At 44.8% G+C, this 25,909-nt stretch overlaps 2 protein-coding genes across 8 annotated transcripts in view; one reads left to right on the plus strand and one right to left on the minus strand.

The window, feature by feature from the left end:
• Positions 1-24,178, minus strand: part of TBC1D16 (TBC1 domain family member 16) — a 269,316-nt gene extending 245,138 nt beyond the window's left edge. For 3 of the 6 annotated variants that reach the window (XM_077459630.1, XM_077459631.1, XM_077459626.1), the window contains exons 1-2: positions 24,016-24,147; positions 13,444-13,490 (exon numbers count right to left, since the gene is read on the minus strand). The gene's annotated coding sequence lies outside the window, so the exon portion shown is untranslated. Of the gene's footprint in view, positions 1-13,443; positions 13,491-23,935; positions 23,955-24,015 lie in introns of those variants that run through there. The other 3 variants (XM_077459627.1, XM_077459628.1, XM_077459629.1) reach the window with 3 other exon arrangements.
• Positions 24,179-24,264: 86 nt separating this feature from the next.
• CCDC40 (coiled-coil domain 40 molecular ruler complex subunit) overlaps positions 24,265-25,909 on the plus strand; it is a 188,852-nt gene continuing 187,207 nt past the window's right edge. The window contains exon 1 of one of the 2 annotated variants that reach the window (XM_077459623.1): positions 24,265-24,495. In XM_077459623.1, coding sequence (XP_077315749.1) covers positions 24,479-24,495 — 17 coding nt within the window. In that variant the 5' untranslated portion in view covers positions 24,265-24,478. The other variant, XM_077459625.1, reaches the window with a different exon arrangement.

Below are 25,909 nucleotides of genomic sequence, written 5' to 3' on the forward strand. Positions count from 1 at the left end.
GCAGAACAGAGAACTGCCTATGTAAACAAGGCGATTCCCATTCTGCCAGATGACATATCAGAGATCTTCTGCTCCCAGTGATCGGGAACAGCAATCTGGTCATGTCCCTGGTAGTCCACACATTGCGGATTGTCACTTGCCACGTCGCCTGCCACACATTGCGGATTGTCACTTGCCACGTCACCTGCCACACATTGCTGATTGTCACTTGCCACGTCACCTGCCACACATTGCTGATTGTCACTTGCCACGTAGCCTGCCACACATTGCTGATTGTCACTTGCCACGTAGCCTGCCACACATTGCGGATTGTCACTTGCCACGTCGCCTGCCACACATTGCGGATTGTCACTTGCCACATCGCCTGCCACACATTGCGGATTGCCACGTCACCTGCCACACATTGCGGATCGTCACTTGCCACACATTGCGGATTGCCCCTTCACCCGCCACCAGATGCGGATTGCCACGTTGCCTGCCACACATTGCGGACTGTCACTTGCCACGTAGACTGCCACACATTGCAGATTGTCACTTGCCACGTCACCTGCCACACATTGCGGATTGTCACTTGCCACGTAGCCTGCCACACATTGCGGATTGTCACTTGCCACGTCGCCTGCCACACATTGCGGATTGCCACGTCACCTGCCACACATTGCGGATTGCCACGTCACCTGCCACACATTGCGGATCGCCACGTCACCTGCCACACATTGCGGATCGTCACTTGCCACGTCACCTGCCACACATTGCGGATTGCCACGTCACCCGCCACCAGATGCGGATTGCCACATAGCCTGCCACACATTGCGGATTGTCACTTGCCACGTAGACTGCCACACATTGCAGATTGTCACTTGCCACGTAGACTGCCACACATTGCCGATTGTCACTTGCCACGTCGCCTGCCACACATTGCTGATTGTCACTTGCCACGTCGCCTGCCACACATTGCTGATTGTCACTTGCCATGTCGCCTGCCACACATTGCGGATTGCCACTTGCCACGTCACCTGCCACACATTGTGGATTGCCACGTAGCCTGCCACACATTGTGGATTGTCACCTACTGTGTCACTTTTCTGCTAAGGTGTTCTTTTGTTGAGTCCAGAGTGAAGATAGGCAGCAGAGAGATGATGTAATCTCTCTGCTGCACACAGCTTCCTGCACAGTGAGGGCGGAACTGGAGGGATGCAGAGCAGTGAGAGATGATGTCATCTCCCTGCTCCCCTGCCTGCTGGCTTCCTGATTGGCCAGCAGCCCTCCTAAGCCACCCAGCTGCCCCCCTCACCTGTCCACTCAGTGCAGCCAGTCACCAGCGGAACCGGCCGCGCTGGCACCCGCGGAACCGGCCGCGCTGGCACCCGCGGAACCGGCCGCGCTGGCACCCGCTGGCCATATTCTCGGAGGGGGCGATTACCCCGTTGCCCCCGCCCCCCCCCCCTGGATCCGCCGCTGGCCTCAACGGATAGTTAGTGTGAAAGGGGCCTTATAAGTTGCACAGTACATACAGCTGGATAAAACAAAAACTGGATTCTTTTCCATACCCACTGTATATTGTATCTTTTTGTTTACATAGAACATGGAAAAGTGACACCGCTTTTTTTTATTCATTTATAATTGTTTTTTTTCTGAGTATAACTTTTTTTTATACAAAACAAGGAAGACAATACAGCTTGCATTTAGGGGTTGTGCATACCATTTTCTTGCCTCATGGTTATAATTTGTATATTTTAGAGCTCTGTGTCATACATGTACAAACACTCCTTAATCAATACATTTCAAACAAACCAATATTTTTCAAACCCTTGACATTGTTTTTTTTCTTAGCCCACCATGAAGTGTAAGCCCCATAACACTGCTGACAAGTCATGTGCTCATACATTCATGTGATGAGTGAGTAAAAGGAAGCGGCAAGGAGACAGGAAAGGGAAGAGGGAAATCTGGAAGAAACAAAAGCGGCTTAAAGTTAAAAGAGAAACAAATTGACAATACAATTGTGCAGTCTGCAGCAAAACCAGAGACTATTGCAACTGATGTACTCCACCATTGGCTGCTAAACTGTATACAAACTGGACCACAAAACATAAACTCAATTTAATCTCAACAAAACTAAAAGGGGTTATTTACGAAAAGCAAATCCACTTTGCACCACTAGTGGAAACTACAAGTGAAAAGTGCACTTAAAATTCGCTGTAGATCCGAGGGGGAAATGCTAGGAAAATAAAAAAAACAGCATTTTAGCTTGCACATGATTGGATGATAAAATCAGCAGAGCTTCCCCTCAGATTTACAGTGACTGCACTTCCAAGTGCACTTTCAGTGCAATTTCAAGTTTTTCACTTGTAGTGCAAAGTGGATTTGCCTTTTGTAAATAACCCCCAAGTCCCTTTTCTGGGGGGGAAAAAAAAACTGTTTATAGAATCTCCATGGATATAATAGCAAAATACAAAAAATAAATAAAAAAAAAGGGCCCCTTCTCCTCCTCAGCATGTCATGGATTGCCATGGTGGGGGAAGAAGACTCCAGCTGGCTATAGACATTGGAGTGTGGTCAGATGTGTTGGCCCAATCTGAACACCATCAGTAATCTATCTGTGGAATTAACTGAGAGGCGTTATAGACACTCATTAGAAATCTGTCTTCTGCCTGTGCAACTTGCAGCAGATTCATGTAATTGTCAGTAAAGCTACTTTCACACTGAGGCCGCGCCACGTTAGCGGTAAAGTGGAGCTTGTTTTTCAGTCATTTTAGCGTCTTTTTGGCCGCTAGCAGGGCACTCTTAACCCGAGCTGGCACCCTAAGAAAAGGGTTAAGCGCGCCCATGTTGGGGCACCCCAAAAGATGCTGCTCACAACACTTTTTGTAACGTTCCGCAAGCGCATTGCCCCAGTGTGAAAGCACCGGCTGGACCAGGTCCCAAAAACCTAGTAGAGACATAGTACACATCTGCATAAATGCAAAGTGCAGCATGGAATAGGAGTGATGGTGGAAAAGGAGCGGTAAGACAAGAACCTAGTGGGGGGTCAAGTTCCTCATTAAAGCGGAGTTCCGGCGTTTTTTTTTTTTTTTTTTTTTTTTTAAGTCAGCAGCTACAAATACTGCAGCTGCTGACTTTTAAAATATGGACACTTACCTGTCCAGGGCGCCCGTGATGTCGGCACCCGAAGCCGATCTATCTCTCGGCTGTCGAGTGCTGCCGCCACCATCCTCGGTAAGGGCTTCACTTCAAGGTTCCCTACTGTGCATGCGCGACTCGCGCTGTGATATTCCACTGGTCCCTGCTGTTTTCTGGGACCCGTGTGTCTCTCAGAAGGGGGGGGGGGAAAGTGGCGTAGATACCCGTGGGCGGCTTGGGTATCTATGCCATTGCGGCATATTGCGGGTGGTTTTAACCCTTTCTCGGCCACTAGCGGGGATAAAAACGACCCGCTAGCGGCTGAAATGTGCCGCAAATCTGACGGTAAAACGCAGCTAAAAATACCGGCATTTTACAGCTGACGTTACGGCGGCGCAGTGTGAAAGCCCTCTTAGACAGGTATCTCTTCCCCCCCTCCCCTCTGAAAGGTGCCCACACACGATCGGATTGTCCGACGGACTGATTCCGTCGGCCCTAGTCTTCCGGAAAGTCCGGTCGTGTCAGGACAGCTTAAGAAATGAACAGTATTAAAAGTACCTAGTATGGGAGGAACGAGTTGGAGGACATTCTTCCCTGGGCTAGAATAATATAATATAATATAATATATGTTGGGCTGGTAGCCGTGAGCTGAGATACTCTGACATTTACATGGGGGAGGGGAATATCTCCATTTGTTTACACCAATGCAGAGTGTTGATAGAAACGGACAAAATACAGCCTAGGGAAAATCGCCTCGTCTATGCAGTGGGACTACATTGGGCAGTCCCAACAGTGTTGCATTTCTCTGCCAGGTCCCAAAACCTGCTAGGAGACCTAACACACATCTGAATACATGCTGCATATTTAAAGATGGTGGCATGGAAGAGGAGCGGTGATACAAGAACCTTGTGGAAGTCAAGTTCCTCTTTAAGGGTTACTGGCGAGTGGTAGGAAGCCTAAAAAGGACAGTCAAGACAAGAATTTAAATGAACAGTATGAAAAGTACCTAGTATGGGAGGAATGAGTTAGAGAGCACTTTCCCCAAGGCCAGAGTAAATAATATATGTTGGGCTGATAGTCTTGGGTGAAGACGCTCCCCCATTCAGATCGCAGTCAGAGTAGGACTTGCAGTCCGTGACAGTTGGTGGGCAATATATTGTATAGCCATCAGCTCAATGTTTAAACCTGCATTCACAGCACCCAACAGAAAAAAGGCTTCAATCATCATCTTCCTTAGTGACCCTGAGATGTTATGTGACTCATTGCAGAGAGTTACAGAGGAAGTCTGTGTTGGAAGAATGCAGCACTGGCAAATGTACTATGCTTATTTGTTAAAGGAAGCCGAATGATAAGATTTGTGATAAATGCAGGGTATTTTATTTGGGAATTATTTCGTTGAGTCAACATAACATTCACAGCATAACAGTGCAACTCCTAAAGAACTCCATTACTTATATTTAATTCATTCCCATCATTAGCGTTCCGGTGTCAATGGGCCCCTAAAGTAGAACTAAAGCCTCTTATCTTTTTCAGCCAAAGAGGATGACATTTTTCCTCTATTTAGACCTGCAGCTGCCATGATGCCGCACTTGTAATCAGCTATGACACCAGCCATTTTAAGAACTTCAAAGTTCACTTAGCTGGTAACTGTAATGCCGCATACACACGGTTGGACTTTCCGCAAACAAAACAGTGGATTTTTGTTCGAAGGTTGTTGGCTCAAAGTTGTCTTGCATACACACAGTCACACAAATGTTGGCCAACAATTACGAATGTGGGAACGCAGTGACGTACGACGAGCCGAGAAAAAAAAAAGTTCAATAGCCAGTGCGGCTCCTTCTGCTTGATTGCGAGCATGCGTGAACGTTTGTGCGAAGGACTTGCGTACACACAATTGGACTTTCCGACAAAGTTTTGTTGAAGGAAAATTTGAGAACCTTCTATCAAATATTTGTTGGAGGAAAGTCCGACAGCAAATGTTCGATGGAACATACACATGGTCAGACTGTCAGACAACCAGCTCACAACCAACATTTTCTGTCGGAAAATCCAACCGTGTGTACGCGGCATTACAGTTATCACCATGCCTTCAGTGTAGTATGGTGTGAGTGCAGACAGCGGATGCACTCACACAGTTACATGTCAAAATTTGACATTGTGCATCTGAATCCGTGTACATGTGTCTTTGTTCATGCAGTCACTGTGTCTGTACCCACATTACGGGCTGCCTGCACACAACGTCTGAGGTGGATGTACACGCCGCAAGGAGGAAAGGCCCCGGCACCCTACAAATATGAATTTGTACTAAATAATAGTAGTAAAGGTGGTGTGTTTTAAAGGTATAGTTATCCTTCAAGTGTACTTTGAAGGATAACTATACTTTTAAAACACACCACCTTTTATAGGAAGGAACACTAAACAACCCTGCAACTATAAAAAAAAAAAAATTCCCTGTGCTTTGAGAGCCATTGTTCCAAATCTATGCTAGTGTAAACATGGCATCAAGGAAATGATTAAAATGTACCTATTTTAATGTATTCAACATCAGACTAAATAAATAAGGTATTCTATACAGCACTGCACTTGTGTAATCACTAGAGATCACAAAGTGCTAGAAGCTACAATGTGCAGAGCACATTCCCAAAATAGGACAGAGAACAAGGTGTGTATCTGCTTTATTCAATGGAATGTGTAGGGTGGGCAGGACTAAGTAGAACATGTGCATAGGTGCTGCCAGGTTGTGATCGCCAGTAGGGTTGCCACCTTTTCTTCAAGTCAAACCCGAACACTTTATCGGCGTACAGCAATTTTTTTTTTATATTATAAACTATATATATATATATTGCTATTAAATAACATTTCTAATCAAATGCAATTAATAACAAGAGTCCCCCTTTACATCAGAGTCCGCAGTTTCCCTTTTATATCTGAACTCGCAGAGTTCCCTTTCACTGTAAGGGGCGACTCTGCAGACTCTAATGGAAAGGAAAACTCTGGGGACTCTGACATAAGGGATCCTCTGGGAACCCTGATTTAAGGAGGAACACTGAGAACTCTGATGTATGGAGATGAAACACTGTGGCCTCTGGTGTAAAGGGGAAATCTGTTGTAAGGGGTGCTCTGAGAACCCTGATATACATTAGTGTACTCTCTCAGAGGCATGAGAGAGAAGGGGGGAGACTTCACAGACTGGGATGGATGGTGAGCTCACTCACCCCTTGGCAATCAGCACTTCTCATCCAGATGTATCTGAGACTGCTGGACTTCAAATTTCCAGCCCCCACTTTCCTATTCTGAAGTACAGCGCCAGGGATTGGAGTGTGGGCACACACAGATGGGTAGGGGGTGGGGGGAGAGGTGCAGATCGAGCCCTCTCTCCTCTCCCATCTGTGTGTGTGTTTGGGGGGGGGGGGGGGGGGGTTGTTGGTGCTGGCTTTGGGCAGCATGAAAGAATGTAACAGTCACTCTCAGCTTAGACAACTGCAGCCAGCAACCCTGCTGGGAAGCCATAGTCCAGTCTGAATAATGTGTCCGGGTTTCAGGCAGTCTCAAACCCGGACGCATGGTTCCAAACCCGAACTTTCCGGGTGAATTCTGGACAGGTGGCAACCCTAATCGCCAGTCATGGCACGAATGCAATGCAACATATAAAATGAAAATGAAAATTTCAGGCTTCTGCCACAGAAGACATTACATAAAACTGGTATGGGATACACACACACACACACACACACACACACACACACACACACACACGTGTTCTTTGTTCTAAGTCCTTGTTCTAAGTCTTTGTCTGCAGTTATTGAGCAGCCATAAAAATATTAAGGGGGCACTATTGTGCTAGTATTTAACCCTATGCCACAAGTGTATCGAATCCCTCTGCCCAAACACAATTGGATGCAAAAATCAACAAAACCAATATTCAATAAAATATGTGAATTAAACCGTATATACTGTGAGATTGCTATATAGAACTGTTAAGTATAGTGTCCATAAGATCAAAAATGTGAATGGATCACTCACCAGAACACAATGACCTCTTTTACAAAAAGAAGGTCACTACGCACTTTGTTTCTTTAAATTCTCCTTCTCTGCTTTTTCTGGCTGGCTCCTTAGATGTGGGCAAGCGATCTTGCTTCAGAGACATCCTCTTACTTGGACACAGGCATAAGGTTTATGCAATCGTATCTCCTACACTCCCCCATGGAAACCAAGAAGTGATAACAACATATATAGGGGGTTATTTACTAAAGGCAAATCCACCTTGCACTGCAAATGCACTTGCTGTAGATCCGAGGGGGACATGCAAGGTAGATAAAAACAGCATTTTAGCTTGTACATGATTGGATGATAAAATCAGCAGAGCTTCCCCTAATTTCAGATCTACCCCTCAGATTTACAGCGACTGCACTTCCAAGTGTCCTTTCAGGGCACTTGTAGTGCAAAATGGATTTGCCTTTCAGAAATAATCTGACATCAGGAAGCATGTGAACATTATTTTACAATTTATAAATAAAACACACTACACTATATATATATATATATATATATATATATATATATATATATATATATATACACATACTATTATCACTTATTGGTTTCTACGGTGGATTGGAAGAGATACAACTGGATAAACCTTATACCTGTATCCAAGTAAGAAGATTTCTCTGAAATCCCTCTTCCTCCATGTCCACTAACCAGCCAAACACAATGGGGGTGGAATATTACATGTAGATTGATGATGCTTTAACAAGTCTATATAGCAATATCAAAGTATATGGTTTAATTCACATATTTTATTGTATATAGATTTTTGCATGTAATTATTTGGGTGGAGGGATTTGATACATTTGTGGTATAGGATTAAATGCCAGCAAAATAGTGTCCCCTTAAAATTTCTATTGTTCTAGAACAGCCTTTCTCAACCTTTTCAACACAGAGGAACCCTTGAAATAGTTCTCCGATCTTGGGGGGAACCCCTGCTAAAAATGTGAAATCTACAACACATGATACATTAGGGTGATGGTCAGTGGGAAGAATGGTCCTTACACTTGTGGTCATTGGGAAGAATTACCGCCTTACAGATAGCTAAAAAGATCAATGGTGTGGGTGGGAACTTCTCTGAGAGGTGGAAATTGCTCAGTGCTGAAGGAACCCCTAGCAACCTCTGGAGGAACCCTGGTTGAGAATCACTGTTCTAGAATCTACCAGTGGCCCGCGGAGCCCTCTGATGTGGCCCGCGACCTCCTGTTCTGGGATAGAATAAAAAGAATACGGTTATTAAAAGGTCAGTTTATTACTAAAATCACAGTGTGTATATATGGGCATATCATTTCTGCAGTGGTTACTGGGCTGCTTTTAACCACTTGCTGACCGGGCCATAGCCGAAAGACGGCTACAGCGCTGTCGTGTTTTTCTGGGTGGATGTCTTCCCAGAATCTTGCTCCCACGCACCCCCTGGGGCGCGCACCCAGGAACATCCCAATAGCAGCTGTTTACCACGTGATCGCTCCGTCAAATGACGTCACGTCATGACGCCGGTTCCTCCCTCCTTTCTCTGTAACGATCGGTATAGTGAGAGGGGAGAGGGCGAGAGATTGCAGCATCGCTGTGGGCTGGATGTGAAGTGCCCACAGCACTGCTCAGTGCCAATATCCAAATCTGCAGTACCCTGCCCATACTGTGCAATATTCTGCCAATACTCTGCAACACTGTGCAATAATCTGGCAATACATTTTAAAAGAAAAATAATTTTTTATTTTTTTTTAAACAAAATTTCAGTCTTTTTTGATTAATAGCACAAAAAAATAAAAAACCCAGCGGTGATTAAATACCACCAAAAGAAAGCTCTATTTGAGTACAGTGTTGCATGACTGAGTAATTGTTATTGAAAATGTGAGAGCACCGAAAGCTGAAAATTGGTCTGGGCAGGAAGGGGGTTTAAGTGCCCAGTGGCTAAGTGGTTAAACTGATCCGCAGGTGCAGAGCAGTTCACCTGCGGGTTACCTGCACTGAGCCATAGACTTCTATTACTACCTGCGAGTTTGGTGAGCTTTCTGAAAGTGCACCAAACCTGCAGAATATAATAGACGTCTACTGAAAACTGCAGGAAAGCCAAAAGGTACACTGCATTGCACACGTGGTGCAGGTAAACCGCAGTGCATCAGTGTGAAAACAGCCTTGGACCACTTTCACGTGGTCAGTCCGACAGTCTGACCAATTGGACCCTCCATTCACCTCTAAGTAGTGGCAGACATAAAACTGACTTGTGTTCTACCTCCAATATGATCCGCTAAAAAGTATTGTGGGCCGTGTCCGCTCTGCAAATGCAGAGCAGACACGGACATGGCATGCACCCGCTCCGCTCATTGTGGCCCACGACTGGTTACCAAGTCGCTTAAATGGCCCTCGCTCTTCAAAAGGTTGGGTACCCCTGATCTAGAGGGTAGATTTCACTACAGGGTGGCAGCTTATTTGATATTTATTGCAGGGATTTTATGATATAATTAGAGATGGCCGATTTTCTCCCAAAAAAAAAAAAAATCTGATAAAAAAAAAAAAAAAAAAAAAAAAATGTATTCAGGATTCGAATTGAGTTTTTTCCGTAGCAGCGGCTCCTGAAGAGCACACACTATGCATTTTTCAAAGTTAAAGTTATGCCTGAACTGCAGTTTGGTTTGGGTGCAATTGTATGAATTTAGAGTTGAGCATCAGTCTGACTGGACTGTGAGATGTTCAGCCTGACCACAGGGGGCACTGTCTCTTCTGGCAGGCATGGAACTATGGTTTGGTTAGGTGCTTAAGTTATTCTCTCTCGGAGCCCGCCCAGTGGGAGTGGCGCTCTCGCTGTGCTTTCTAGGAGAGGGTATTTAAGATGCGGACGTCACGTGATTCGGGGTTCTGGTCCAGAATGATGTACGGACTTCATGGTCCTGGTCCTCCTGACCAGCCCCCAGGAAGGCTATGGCTGATGTCTCGGGGCTGGCTAGCCTGAGGCAAGGAAACTAAGGAAAGGATTCGGAGGTGGTTGGGTGCTGTCTCTGGCTTGGGAGAGAACCAGTGACTTCAAGCATTCCAGGGAAGGACTCTTCAGAAGAAGACCACGTACGGGTTGGTTTCTTAGTAAGAGCTTGGAAAGGCTGAAGTACCGAAGAGAATCCGGTCTTGTGGATATCGCCAAGCTGGCTGAAAGATCCAGGTATCTTACGAGTGTTCTTCCAGTTTCGTTTTCCTACGTGTTCTACAACAACGTCTGTGGCAGAGATTTGTTCCTGAATAAGCACCTTGTTGGCTGCTAGGCCTTGTGAGAGAGGGACTATCCAACTTGAGTGAACATCCAGTTGCGAATGGCTATTCTCTGGATGCAGTCAAAGTAAGCAAGTTCAACATTTTGACTTTGACACTAAGAGTACCTGAACTTCCTTTCTAACCCTCTGATCTCAATTTAAGAGACTGTTCATTGTCTACATTTTGCAAATAAAATCCATTCAAGTGGATCTGTTGTCAGTCTCTCAAGTTACTGGGCCTTTTACCACAGGACACCCCTAGACGTGAAGCGAGTGGAACAGAAGGTAACGGTAAGCCCAAATCTAACCAGCTGCTCCTTCGGGGTAGTGCTACATTTCTTTTTTTGATGGACACCACGCCGGTCCTGAGAAGCTGCGGGTAGGAGTTTTTAGGCGAGGCCGCGACTTTGGCCTAGTCCGCGGCGTCCGGCCTCGTGGACTGGCCGAAGCCGCGGCCTCACCTAGATATAATAACTATAATTAGCATAGTTTGGCGCGGGCCCTAAACACATTTCTTGTGCAGCCATAGACAAGAAGAACTTGAACAATGCAATGATTACACTGGCCTTGGCTTAGGCCGGGTGACAGATTTAAAGAAAAGAAAAAAAGTAGACATTTGAAGAGTTATGGAGTATCCCTTGATACGGTAAAAGAACTATTGTGTTTTTACAGTATAGTTATAATTTAGGCTCCTTGCACACCGGATGTTAAAATAGTTACAAAAACACCAGTAGCTTTGCAGTGAGTCTTTTTGCAATAGTGTTTATTAGCGTTTTTTTCGTTTTTTTTTTTCAATGCATCAAAAACGTTAAATGCTGGTGAGCCACGTTTGAGCATTTAGCATTTTTTGTGGTCAGAAAATGACTCATGAACATGATTTTATGGCGTTCAGAAAACAGCCCATAAGCGTCCAAAAACTTTGATGTGTGCATGGATAACATAGGATAACATAGAAGGGAGTTTATGGGCTGTTAAAAAAAAAAAAAAAAAACAAACTCCCAAAAAACAGCATTTATGAGCTTCAGTGTGCATGGAGCCTTAAAGGGAAAACCTGCTTAACCTATGCAAGAACAAAGTGACAGCTATGGGTCAAAGACGCCTGGGCCTCACTACTGGTCACCTGGGCTGCCCATCACTTTTATGGACTAAATTCAGGGAGAAGAAAAATGTAGGCAAACATTTGTTTTTTGCAAAGTACATTTTTGCAAATCAGAGTACAGTCCAGAATTGGATGCACTGCAAAATGTTTTTTTCTGTTATTTACCCCTCCCTCCCCACCCTGATTAGAACATCCTAAAGTTCCCTTTTAGCTGTCCAGTAACAGGGTAGAGATGGGAAATAGACTTATACATAACAGTGAAACTGCAGCAGAGAAATACCAGGGGACTTTCCCTTTCAAGCAACACTGTACTGTGTGGCAAAGCTGTGTAAATCTCAAGACTGGATGGACAGAAAAATAAATCCTTTGCCAGGTAAAACAGCATTCATCTGTGTCTTGAGCCGTTTGCTGGACATTCAGCTTTAAACGTAACAGTCATTCAGCAGGGATGCTGATAACACAACCTGATATACCGATGACTACTAAAGCAAACATTTGCACATCTGCATTACAAATACAATATGCGATTATGGTTCAGGCATATAATGAAACACTTGAAAAGTACGCTTACTGAAAATACACTTTGCTATGGGCCAGTTTACACCCTAGAAAACGCAGTCCCGGTACATTCCAGATACTTTTATGCATGCTGGTTTTTGACGCATTTTTGATGGATTCCAGTGTATTTTTTCGCCCTCTTTTTTCTTAAGGGCCAGTTCACACCACATGCAGTCAAGTGCATTTTTGTTCTGCATCAAAAAAACGCATGGAAAGTAGTTTATATGGTTTCCAATGGCATAGTTCACACCAGTGTGGTCAGTTCCAGAAAAAACTAAAAAAGTAGAACACGCTGCATTTTTCCTGCACTGTACTGTACTGGTACATAGTAAAACACATCTGAAATGCACTGGAACACATCAAAAAGACACTGTACCCTAGTATAGTAAAAAAAGAAAGCACCTGAAATGCATCCGGAAAAGCACCGGAATGCATCAAAAACATGCATGCAGAAACACAATCGGAACGGATCTGCAGTGCATTTTTGTGGTGTGAACCAGCCCTAACTTTAACGGCCACGGCCAGTTCACACCACATGCAGTCCAGTGCATTTTTTTTTCTACATCAAAAAGACATGGAAAATAGGTTATATGGTTTTTAATGGAATAGTCCACATCAGTGCTTGCAGTTCCAGTATGTTCCAGTGCGTTCCAGTTCCTGAAGAAAAAAAAAAAAAAAAAGTAGAACATTTTTCCTGCACTGGACTGTAATGGAACGCTGTAAAAAGCGTCAAAAACGCACTGGAATGCACTCGAACACACAGGTCCTTATTTAAGGTTAAGACAAAAAGAGGGGGAGGGGACACACTGGAACAGATCAAAAAAGCGCATGCAAAAAAGCATCTGGAACGCATCCGGACTGTGTTTCTATGGTGTGAACTGGCCCTAAAGACATGTGTATTCCAGTGTGTTTAGGTGCGTTTCGGTGTGTTCAAGTGCATTTTTTGATGCATTCTACTGCATTCCACTACAGTCCAGTGCAAAAAAAAAATGCATCACATTCTACGTTTTTTCCTGGAACTGGAACGCACTGGAACTGCAAGCACTGGTGTAAACCATGCCATTGGTAACCTACTTTCCATGCGTTTTTGATGTACTGCATGTGGTGTGAACTGGCCCTAAGTGCATGGTCTGATAAAAAAATAACTCTACTAACCAGAGACATTATAACTTGGCGACATTCACAGTCCAACTACCCACTGCCTGGCTGAGAGCTCTCCTAAGGTGTAAGAATGGCAATGCATACTAGTTAGCTCTATGTAGATAAAAAAGCAACAATAGCTACTGCTGGCTTTTCAGTAAGCAAACAACAATATCAACTTTTCCTACGTGGAATATGCAGCTTGCAGACACCCAAAGACATGACATTATCACTCACATTCTGTTTATAGAAGTGACTCGTAGAGCTGGGTTGAATTTTGTTCCCTAAAAAACAAAACAAAAACAAAAAAAATCAGCCAGGCAGTATTAGAAAATAAAAAATAAAAAAAAGCAACTAAACAACTTGGGCTGAACTACTATTTAGTCTTACTATTTTACACTTTAATCCGGAGTTGCCCCATGCAGTACCTCTTGCCCACCACAAGAAGTCCCGAGTCTTTAGCCCCACAGTGCCCTGCATTCACTGTACTGGTGCAAAGGGCAACACCCAACCAGGCATAGAGAAAAAAAGACTTATGACAGGTTTACTTTAAAACCCAATTCTAGGCTCCCCCTTTCTCCAGGACCACAACTGACAGTATTGTTCTCTTTATTTATTTTTCTTAGTTTCTGTTATAAAACTTTACAAATAAGTAATTTTTCTTCTCCACAGATGTGCACTGATGAGCACTGGTGAGGCTGCCATAATGGGCATGGATGCACACTGATGAGGCTGCTATGATGGGCAAGGGTTGCGCACTGATGAAGATTTACTGATGGGCATGGGTGTGCACTGATGAAGCGGCACTGGTGAGGCTGCTATGATGGGCAAGGGTTGCGCACTGATGAAGATTTACTGATGGGCATAGGTGTGCACTGATGAAGCGGCACTGGTGAGGCTGCTATGATGGGCAGGGTGCACACTGATGAGGCTGCCATGATGGGCACTGGTGCACACTGATGGACACAGAAATGGACACAGATGAGGCTGCACTGATGGGCGCTGGTGAGGCCACCATGATGGGCATGGGTGCACACTGATGAAGCTGCACTGATGGACACAGTTGAGGCTACAATGATGGGCACGAGTGCGCACTTATGAGCACTGGTGAAGCTGCCAGGATGGGCACAGGTGCGCAATGAGGTGGCTTATGGCCACTGATTGGCACTGTTGGAGCTGCATTGAGAATCAGGGCACTGATGATCAGAGCCGTGAACATTAGTGTAAATATCTCCTGTCACACTTTTCGGTTACCGGCTCTCCTTTCTTCACGCTATGATGGCACGTGTAGAAAGGAATGCCAATAACCATCAAGTCTTTTTACACGTGGTCAGCTGTTGGACACAGCTGATCACATGGTAAATGGCCACTGTGATTGGCCCCTTACCTTGATCTGTGATTAGCTGTGTCAGAAGGACACAGCGATCACAGAGCGTGCCCAATGCAGGGGGTGCGAGGGAGGCGTGTTCTGGGGGGACATCCTCCCAGAACAACAGAGCAGCGCTGTAGCCATCTTTTGGATATGGCACTGTATTGAAGTGGTTTAGATAAACCTGTCATGAGAAAAATATAAGGATTGCCACTGATGACCTCATCAGTAAAACACTAGTTGCCTAGTTTTTAGGCTGACTCACCGGCTCCAATAGTTTGACTTACTGACCTGGAACAAGTTACTATGCAGATCAAATAAGTCTGATATTCAGATACTTGTTCTTCCAGGTCAGTGATTCAAAGCGTTACAAGCAAATTGGACATTGTGACAGCCATGTGACAGAATGGAAGGAGCAGCAGAATCTTCATACATCTGCCATGACAGGTTTTCTGTTTTACATTGCCGATATGTGTGAAATGTGCTGTGCTGCCGACAATTTAGCAATGTGAATTGCCACCAACGCTCCAGCTACTTCTTACAGCGGGCTTCCTTTCTTCTTATAGGCTCTCAAAGTAAACCTGTGGCCTTGCCTGGTACCGCGGCCCTGGGTCCGAATGTTGGCTATGCACGGATGAATAAAAAAAAAAAAAAAAAATTTCTACATTCTGTCAAATCAAGGATACCTCCTTCAAATACAAAAGTCCAATTCAGTTCAAAAAGATTGAATTTAGTGCTAGAAGCCATCATTCTTTTTGATAGAAAAAAAAAAAAATGTTCAAAACAGTCCCCTTCTGAAGGACACAGTCATTGCATTATATGTTATAGCGAACCATTGTATCATCGTTTGTTGACCAGAATTAGGCTACCGTCACATGGGGGCAGGGGGTGGTAAAAACAGGCAGTCAAGCCGTGGACTTACCACCACCTGACCATACGCTGCAGCTGGACAGGGCTGTACACAATGCTTTATGGCTGTGGCAATTTTAACAGATACACTTAGGTTGGACTTGATGGGCTTGTGTCTTTTTTCAACCTCACCTACTATGGAACTATGTAACACCCATTAAGGTCAATGGGAACATGCCCCAACTGCAGCCCAAACACTTGGCTTGTGGTTGTATCATGGTATTTCAATACAAAACCCCCCTGAACATTTGGCAGCTGCTGCTCTAGCCCCCCCGTTCAGATCACTTTTCAGAGGTGGTAGACACTGCCACTCATGTGAAGACATCCTGCTAACAGGCTTACAATCTATCCCCCTGCCTCTGGTGTGCCAATTTCGTATTGGCCAGCGAGCCTACTTGTCACATTCAGTAGCCAATAAAGAGGTTTGGGGAGGGGAGCTTTGTGTGCTTCCCAGAAGTTCTGATGGTACCCTAGAAGTAATCTGTGCATGTCATCCAGAACCTGGGGGTGTCTTCTTTTAGAACCCGCTAAACTAATTCCAACAGGGGACCTCCTCTCTGATGAGGCTTGGGCTTAACAATCAAGGGACTGACGTCACCAGTCCAACTAGTCACCCACAGGGCTGGCTGAAAGGGAGAGTTGGGAAGGTGAGTAGGAGGGGGTCAGCAGGGGTCCTTTGCAGACACTCACACTTTGCACTGCAGGAGAATCTTGGCTCTTTGCTCTTTGCTCATCAATCAGAAAAAAACAATACCTATTCATGTCATGTTATGTTATACCTACAAGTAGTTAGTCACATTCAGTCACAAACTTAACCACTTGAATTCCGGAAGATGTTACCCCCTTCATGACAGGCCAATTTTTGCTATTCAGCACTGGTCAGTCTGTGGTCATGCAACACTGTACCCAAATACAATTCATATAATTTCTTTTCACACAAATACAGCTTTCTTTTGGTGGTATTTGATCACCACTGAGTTTTTATTTTTTGCAAAATACACTAAAAAGTAAAAAACAAAAAAAAAAAACACAATATTTTTCACTTTCTGCTATAAAACATATCCAATAAAAAAAACAACAAGTCAAATCTAAATTTCTTCTTAAAGCGGGATTCCACCCTGAAGTGGAACCTCCGCTGATCGGAACCCCCCCCCCCCCCCTCCGGTGTCACAATTGACACCTTTCAGGGGGGAGGGGGTGGAGATACCTGTCAAAGACAGGTATTTTCACCCACTTCCGGGCATAGACTCCCACGGGAGTCTATGCCATTTCCTGCCCTGCCGCGCTGTCTGCTGGGACACACACGGGTCCCAGTGACAGCGCGGAGATTTCCTATTGCGCGGCGCCGCTCGCGCATGCGCAGTAGGGAACCGGGAAGTGAAGCCGATTCGCTTTACTTCCTGATTCCCTCACCTCGAATGGCGGCGGCAGCAGCCGAGGCCCGAGCGGTCGATCGGCCTCGGCATCGCTGGAACCCGGGACAGGTGAGTGTCCATTTATTAAAAGTCAGCAGCTGTAGTATTTATAGCTGCTGGCTTTTAATTTTTTTTTTTTGGGCGGAATCCCTCTTTAAATTTATGCCAAGATGTATCCTGCTACATGTCTTTGGGGGGTGGGGGTGGGGGGGAGTGGAATCCAATAAGTGTGTATTGATTGGTTTGTGTAAAAGTTATAAAAATCTACAAACTAAGGTATGCATGCAGGATTTTTTTTATACACTAGTAATGGCAGTGATCAGTGACTTATAGTGGGACTGCAAAAGTGCGGGGGGTAACTGACACTAACACAGTGATCAGTGCTAATATTATACACTGTCACTGTACTACTGACTCTGGCTGGGAGGAGGTTAACATCTAGGGACAATCAAGGGGTTAACTGTGTGTATAACAAGTGTAATGTATGTAAAGTGTGCTGCTTTTATTAGGCAATGTTACTGTTTTTACTCACTGTTCTGCAGGGAGAAAAAAAAAAAAAAAACAACAAAAAAGACAAGTTGTGGCAATGTGAACCAGGGCTAAAGCTACAGGATGCAGTCCAGAAATGGTTAAAGACATTGTGTAAGTCATCCAAACAGCTTCCTCAGTTCTAATTAGTGTCAGGAACATTTCCCACCATTTATAGCCACACATCTGTCTCACAGAAGGTGTCATACAGGCCACCTACTTCAGACCGGAACAAGCATCTGTAAACAGGAGCTGGAGCCTTCATTGCCATCTGTCACCTAGGTTCACACTTCAGCTGAACTCACAGGATTTCACACCCGCATGTCAGTCTGACTTTTGGAGTGATTTCAGATCCTGCACATATGTCTGTTGAAATCGCCAAAAGTGCAGGAACTACTTTTGGGAATCAGTGCGGCACGGAAGAGCCAGAATCGCACTGTTTTGGACGGTGCCTTTGCCAGCAATAGCCGCTGATTTGACATGTCAAATCGCATGTCAAAACAGCCCGATGTGAACATGAGCTTACTGTATAAACATCTCTGGTGATTTGGCAACAATTCACACCTTCACCCATGTCACTCAATTAAACACATGTAATAGACTCCAACAAGGAGGTTTGACAAAGATGCCCACACCTCTAATCCTGGTATTAGGGCAGACGCCCCAATACTTTATTTTATTTGTACATCAAACAAGTGGGGTATGCAGCACAATGAACAAAAAATGGGTAAGACATTCTAAGTTCTTGGACCCCTTCTCTTCTCCATCTACTCCTCCTCCCTTGGTCACTTGATAACTTCCCACAGCTTCAAATACCATCTCTATGCCAGCGACATCCAAATCTATTTCATCTGCTCGCCTCTTCAATCTCCTCTAAGATTACTGACATATCATCATGGATGTCACATCACTTCCTCAAACCCAGCTGGTAATATTCCACCTCCCACGTCCCCTCCATGACTTTTCCCTCAAGATCAATAATGCCATCACTCCCTCACGCCAGGGTACCAGGCGTAATTCTAGAGACTCTGACCTGTCTTTTCAGCTCCAAATCCAGTCACTGTTAATGGCTTGACTTCACCTTCATAACATCTCTGTCTATGGAGCACACAGTCTAGGTGTAGTGGTGTGGGCTTTCAGGGCTAAAACAGGCGGGGAGTAGGCCTCCCATCTGCTTGTCAACAGTCCTCAGAAAACCAATCTACTAAAGATTGCTCTTCATTAGGGCAGCGAGGGCTGTCACTTCTGTAAATGAGCCCTCAGCCACTTCAATACCGGGCACTTTCACCCCCTTCCTGCCCAGGCTAATTTTCAGCTTTCAGTGTGTTCACACTTTGAATGACAATTGCGTGTATGCACATGAAATGGTGATCATTTTTCTTTTATTTTTTTTTAATAGAAAGATAGAGCTTTTTGGGGGGTATTTAATCACCACTGGAGTTTTATTTTTTTCGCTACATAAACAAAAAGACAGTTTTTCTGACAATAAGTAATTTATCTTCTTCACTGATGTGCGCGGACGAAGTTGCACTGATGGGCACTGATAAGGAGGCACTGACGAGGTTGATCTGATGGGAACTAATAAGAAGGCACTGATAAGAAAGCACTAATGGGAACTGATAAGAAGGCACTAATAAGGAGGCACTGACCTGATAAGGAGGGCGAGGTTGCACTGATAAGGTTGCACTGATAAGCTATAGGTGTGCATTGATTATCAGGGCACTGATGTGGCTGCACAGATTATCAGTGTAAATGCTCTATTCACTGTGCCCTGACAAATCAGCTCTCCTTTTCGCCTGTGATTGGACTCACATTGGCTGATCACATGGTAAAGGGCCACTGTGATTTGCCTTTACCTGATCTGTGATCTGCTGTGTCCAAGCCACACAAAGGTCTCCGGTTGTGCCCCCAGAACTGGAAAGCTATGCTGTAGACATTTATTGACAATAGTGCAGGCATAAAGTGGTTAAAGCCCCACTTCAGGAAGAAAAATCTGAATCTCCTCTGCACACTGCAAGGATTTAATGCTTAAATTGGAGCTTAACTTTACTTTCCTCCAATAGTCCCTGTGCCTCACCAGCATCTTCTGCTGCTCTTTGGCCATCTTCATTGGCCAGCGTGGGATGAGGTCACTCCTGTGCATGCATCGCAGCACACGGGGACTATACTGGAGATGTAAGCTGTGCCTGGGCAGCTCAGTTTACATGCTGGAAAAGATAATAACCGTACTTGTTGCTTTGACAGGCTTCCTCCATCTGTGTGGCTGGTCCTCTGAAGCCTCTTCTCCAAGAGCTCTGGCTGATTGTTGCATGCCAATGTCATCATGTACAATGCAGGGCCAACAGTCCTGCATTGTATGTGAAAACAGCAGGGGCCCGCCCACAACATGGAGACTTGGAGAGAGCTGGAACAAGGAAAAGTGTAGGAATTACACCTTTATTCTTTTACCCCCTAGACTTAAAGCAGCATTCTCTTATGGGACCTGAGACCAGAGGGAGGGTCTCCTCTTGAAAAGTGCAGCACAAATAAAGTAAGGTGGAGGGGGGAGGCAGGGCAACACAAGATGTGAAGTAGAGCGGGGGGATGGGGAGTGCCACTGCAAGGGTTTTATTTTCCAGGACTTGCCGACTGCCTGCCCCCATTTTACTGTGGACGGGCAGCTCCTACAGGCATAGCAATGTACCTGTACATCGGCACTGTCTTCCGGGTTCAGGGCACGCGTGTGCACCAAGCCCCTTCCCCCTGGCAGACCCCCGCTTTGGTGGGACTGGCAGAATTTTGGCCACAGGTTTCAGACCATGATTCATGACCGGGACCTTCTGATCGGCTGTGTCCAATCACAGCCCAAAGCCCTTTGTTGACAAACAACACAGGGCTCTGTACAGAGGGAATGTCCTGTTTCTTCTCCCTGCAAAACAGGGAGAACGAATGAACAAACAGATTTTTTGTAAAAAGCTGCACATATTACACACGTTAACACTTGCTAGGCACACAGTTAACCCTAGATGTTAACTTCTTCCCAGCCAGTGTCATTAGTACAGTGACAGTGTATAGTATTAGCACTGGTCACTGTACTAGTGCCACTGGTGAGGTCAGTGGCAGTTAGTGGCAGATTGCCTGTCACAGTCCCACTACAAGTCCTTGAAAGTTACACACACAGAGATATATATATATATATATATATATATATATATATATATATATATATAAATATAAAATGTATTCCAGTATATACACCATAGTTTGTAGATGCTAGAAATTTCACTCAAACCAAAATTCACTTATTGTGATTTTTTTTTTTTTTTATTTTTTTTTTTTTACCAAAGACATGTAGCAAAATAAATTTCGGCCTAAATTTATGAAGAAATTAGATTTTATTGGATATGTTTTATAGCAGAAAGTAAAAAAATAAAAATAAAAAATATTGTTTTGTCTTTAACCACTTGCCGACCACCTCCTGTACACATACTACGGCACTTTGAAGATGGATATCTCGGTAACGGCAGCAGTTGCTGCCACAACCGAGATATTCATCTTTTCAGGAGCCGGTCGTATTTACGATAATGGTGGTCTCTGTGACGGATTCGCTGCGAGATCACCATTATCGGCGACGGGAGAGGGGCCCCCCTCCCGCCGCTTACCTGAGTATGGAGACGAGTGAGGCTAAGATGCCCCCCACCCATCTCCATGCCATAGCAGGGCGGAAGCGACATCAAAACGTGCCCATAGCTCTTAAAGGCACATGTTTTCAAAGTAATTTTGTCAAATGTCACTTTTTTTTTTTTTATTATTGCATTTTAGTCCAAATATGAGATCTGAGGACTATTTGACCTCAGATCTCATATACAAGAGGACCTGTCATGCTTTTTTCTATTACAAGGGATGTTTACATTCCTTGTAATAGTAAAAAAAGTGACCCAAATTATTATTATTTTTTTTTTAAACTGTGAAAAAAAAAAATTAAGTCAAATAAATAAGAAAAAAAAATCATTTTAAACCAATTTGTCCCAAGGAGCCCGCACGCAGAAGCGAACGCATACGTGAGTAGCCCCTGCATATGAAAACGGTGGTCGAACCACACATGTGAGGTGTCGCCACGATCATTAGAGTGAGAGCAATAATTGTAGCCCTAGACATGAAATCTGTAGAATTTTTTAAATGTCGCCTATGGAGATTTTTAAGGGTAAAAGTTTGATGCCATTCCACAAGCGGGCGCAATTTTGAAGCGTGACATGTTGGGTATCAATTTAATTGGCGTAACATTATCTTTCACAATATAAAAAAAAAATTGAGCTAACTTTACTGTTGCCTTATTTTTTTTATTCAAAAAAGTGAATATTTTCCAAAAAAAGTGTGCATGTAAGTCCGCTACGCAAATACGGTGTGAAAAGAAAGTATTGCAACTTGTAAACACCAAAATCTCAAAACGAGGCTAGTCCTTAAGTGGTTAAAATGTTTTTTTTTTTTTCTAAGAATAAAAAATATCCCAGCGGTGATCAAACACCACTAAAAGAAAGCTCTAATTGTGTGGTAAAAATAATATAAATTTCATTTGTGTACAGCGTTTGTTGACCATGCAATTACCAGTTAAAGTAACGTAGTGCCGGAAAGCAAAACACAGCCTGGTCATGAAGGGGGGTAAAGCCTCCCAGTGGTCAAGTGGTTAAAGAGGAGCTCCAGGCTCCTTTATAAAAAAACTAAAAGTCAGCAGCTACAAATACCGTATAAATACTGCAGCTGCTGACTTTTAATATTAGGACACTTGGGGTCCTTTCACACGGGGCGGATCCGTGACCATCTGCCCCGTGGATATCCGCTTGCTTAGCGGGGATCGCTCCGTCGAGCAGGAAGATGACAGGTCCGTCTCTACACACTGCGCAGGGACGGATTTGTCAGAGAACCGCTCTCCCCTATGGGAGATCAGATGACAAGGACCGCAGTGTCCGTCGTCACCCGATCCGATGATGGAAGGAAAAGTAGGTTTTTTCCTCTGTAACACTTTTTCGGATCGGAGCGTGTTGGATGTCAGCGGACATGTCACCGCTGACATCTGACGCTCCATAGAGCTCTACAGAGCGTCCGTTTAATTCTGCCTGAAAAACTGACGGATCGGTAGTGTGAAAGAGGCCTTACCTGTCCAGGGTTCCAATGATGTCCTCACCTGAGCCCATATTTCAGTTGGCTCTCGGGTGCTGCCACCGCCATCTTGGCGAAGGGAAACCAGCAGTGAACCCTTAGAGCCCCTGTCACATTGACAGCGCGGCCACGTTAGCGGTAAAACGCTTGGGCTTTCACACTGGGATTGCAGATGGGGCTTTTTTTTTTTTTTTTTTAACCCTTTAATGTTCTAAGTCTAGTACACACTACTATTTTTTTTTACTAAGGCCGCGTACACACGCGCGGACTGTTCGCCCAACTTTGTCCGCTGAACAGTGTTTGGGCGGACAGTCCGCTCGTGTGTGGGCTTTCAGCGGACAGTTTCAGCGGACAGTTGGACGGACAAGGTTTTTCGGAAATTCCGTAAAACTGTCCGCTGAAACCTTGTTTCAGCGAACAGTCCGCTCGTGTAGGCTTGTTCGTCAAACAAAGTTGCGCGCATGCTCAGAAAGGATTTTCACGCCGAAAGCTATAATGCAGTGTATAGGACGTCGTATTTTTCGTCCCGTCGTACGTGCCGTTCACGTCATCGCGCACGGTTTCAGCAAACTGTTCGTCCGTCGTGTGTGGCCATGTCCGTCCATGCTAAGTTTGAGCGGACTGTTTGCCGAAACTGTTGGACGGACAAAGTTGGGCGAACAGTCCCCGCGTGTGTATGCGGCCTAAGTCTACCAAACAGTGGAGCAGAACGTTAAAGCGCCTGAAACCACCTCCAGGGTGTAAGGGGTCTTATAGGTTCACAGCCAGTTCCCTGCAGTGTTTTGTGAATGGGCCGGCGGCAGGGGGCAGTTGGTCTCCCTGTGGCAAACTCCCCTGGAAGTGGGAGCAGGTAGATGTCAAAACCAGGTACCCACCCCCAAAGGTGCCAAATGTGACAGCGTGGGGGGAGGGGGGGGCGGCAGACACCCTTTTAGGTGGAGCTCCACTTTAAAGCTGCACTCCAAGCAGATATAAAAGACATAAATAGTGCAGATTTATAACCATGAATACATCACTGGGTGGATTTTTAAAATGAATGTGACCTGGTGTCAGCCCCTTGTAGTCTTTGTACAGCACGCCTGGAGTGCGAGCGAAAGTGTCATACAACCAGCTACAATGCTTGACAAGAAGCATGCTGATAGGAGGAGAGAACAGAGTGACAGGGAGATGAGCCTATCACTGTGCCGCTTCTCCTTTATAGCATCTATTCCCAGGATGACCACCACACTGAGGACATCTAGTGCCAGAAGCTAGTAGTGCAGGCAGGGGCAGTCTCTGGACTGAAGGTGACTAGTATTGTGTGATCCCTCTATAGGGCCATTCATGTATCCGTTATAATGAATATCCCCCCCCCTGTTATCCGCTCCCTGACCTTCTCATGTACAAGCATGGCCCAGCGATAGAAAGGTGACCCCGGGAACAAGGATATACCAGCCGCCGTCTTTGTCCTACCTGCCCCCGGCTGGCCCTCCACACGGCACTCTGCCTCTGGGACACGCCGCTCACTGCCCCGTCCAGCCTGAAGCAGGAGCAACGGGGCGGGGCGGATCCGGGCAACTCCTTCCCTGCCACACTGTAGGGAACGGCCACGTACCATTCACACACAGAGCCGGGCCTTCCTCCCATACTGTACACAATGTACTGACAGGCACAGCAACGCTACCTCCCCCCCATGCTCTACACAATGTCCTCCCATACTCTACACACGACTTTATTATTTTATTCCACACAACCCCCGGGGGCACTACCATCGCTGTCCCGGGGGGCGCTATCCCACTGCACTGCCCCGACAATGGCTTCTGTATAATACATCAGTGTGGACGGTTCTTTCTGACCAACCCCGCCTACTTCGTCTTGGTACAGTCCACAAACGCTGGGCTTATCCCGGAAGTTGACACTGTTTCCTAGCAACAAGATGTCTGCTGAGGGCAGGTGAGAGTTCTTTCCTTTCCTCTGTATTATTTCATTTTATTATTAAATACCCAACACAGAGGGCTGGGCAGGTGAGTGCCGCTTTTCTTCTCTGTATTATGTCATTTTATTATTACATACCCCACACAGAGGGCTGGCAGTTGAGTGCCACTTTTCTTCTCTGTATTATGTCATTTTATTATTAAATGCCCCACACAGAGGGCTCAGCGCATTCACAGCTCTAACGGGGGTGCTTTTCTTGTACCCTGCATTCCCTGCGCTAAGCCTCAGTTCACATATGTGTGGCGAATTTGCGTGCACACATCGTGGGTGCGCCAGACCATTCATTTGAATACGCAGTTGTACCCGTGAGAAACGCATGGAAAAAAGTCCCAGGCCCATTCTTGCATTCCTCTTCTTCTACAGCTGAGTGAAGTTGTCACCCCATGTTTGTAAAACTTGAATAAAAATATACCATTGTTTGTGCCACGTATGTGCTGATTTGTGCCGCAAAAACAAGCGTTTATGCCGGTTCCGTTTCTGAGATATGAAACATTAAATTTAATGCAAGCTCCACCCACTTTGCACCCCATGTTGCTGAATTAAAAAAAAAATCTAAATTTTTGTTCCAGAGAACCCCCAAACATTACATATATATATATATATATATATATATATATATATATATATATATATATATATATATATATATAGTTAGTTAGTAAGGTTGAATAAAGACACCAGTCCATCCAGAGTGAGTATCTACAATTGTCCCTATCCCTGTACATTGCACACTCACATCAGTCTCTACCCACAAGGAGCCCACAAGCCAAGGTCCACAATCCCCATTCTTATACTAGGGCCAATTTTGGACAGACCCCAATTAACCTTCCTGCATGTCTTTGGAGTGTGGGAGGAAGCCGGAGGAAACCCACGCAGGCACAGGGAGAACATGCAAACTCCAGGCAGGTAGTGTCGTGTTGAGATTTGAACCAGCAACCCTTTTTACTGCTAGGTGAGAGTGCTAACCACTACACCAATTTTTTTTTCTTTTAACATAGAGGCCCCAGGGAATAAAATGGTGGGTGTTGAAATTTTGTATCCCATGAGAAACACAGGGGAAAAGTCCCAGGTCAATTATAACATTACTCTCCTACATGAAAAAAAATCCAAATATATATATCGATATATCACATTTATTTATATATATCACATTTATTTATTTTTGTAAGCAGAGGCCATAGGGAATAAAGTTGTGGGTTTTGTAATTTTTTTCGGAGAAAATTTTAATGCAAAAAACACAATTCATAACCCAATTTTCTTTTTGCAAAATATGGAAAATGATGTTACCCCAGTAAATATATACTAAACATGTCACACTTTAAATTTGTGACAAAAAATTTAAATTTTACTACTATTCACAGGGTGACATTTT

This window comes from Lithobates pipiens, unplaced genomic scaffold (assembly GCF_037356315.1).
Source record: "Lithobates pipiens isolate NorthernLeopardFrog02 unplaced genomic scaffold, aLitPip1_a1.2 Scaffold_28, whole genome shotgun sequence".
NCBI lineage: Eukaryota > Metazoa > Chordata > Amphibia > Anura > Ranidae > Lithobates > Lithobates pipiens.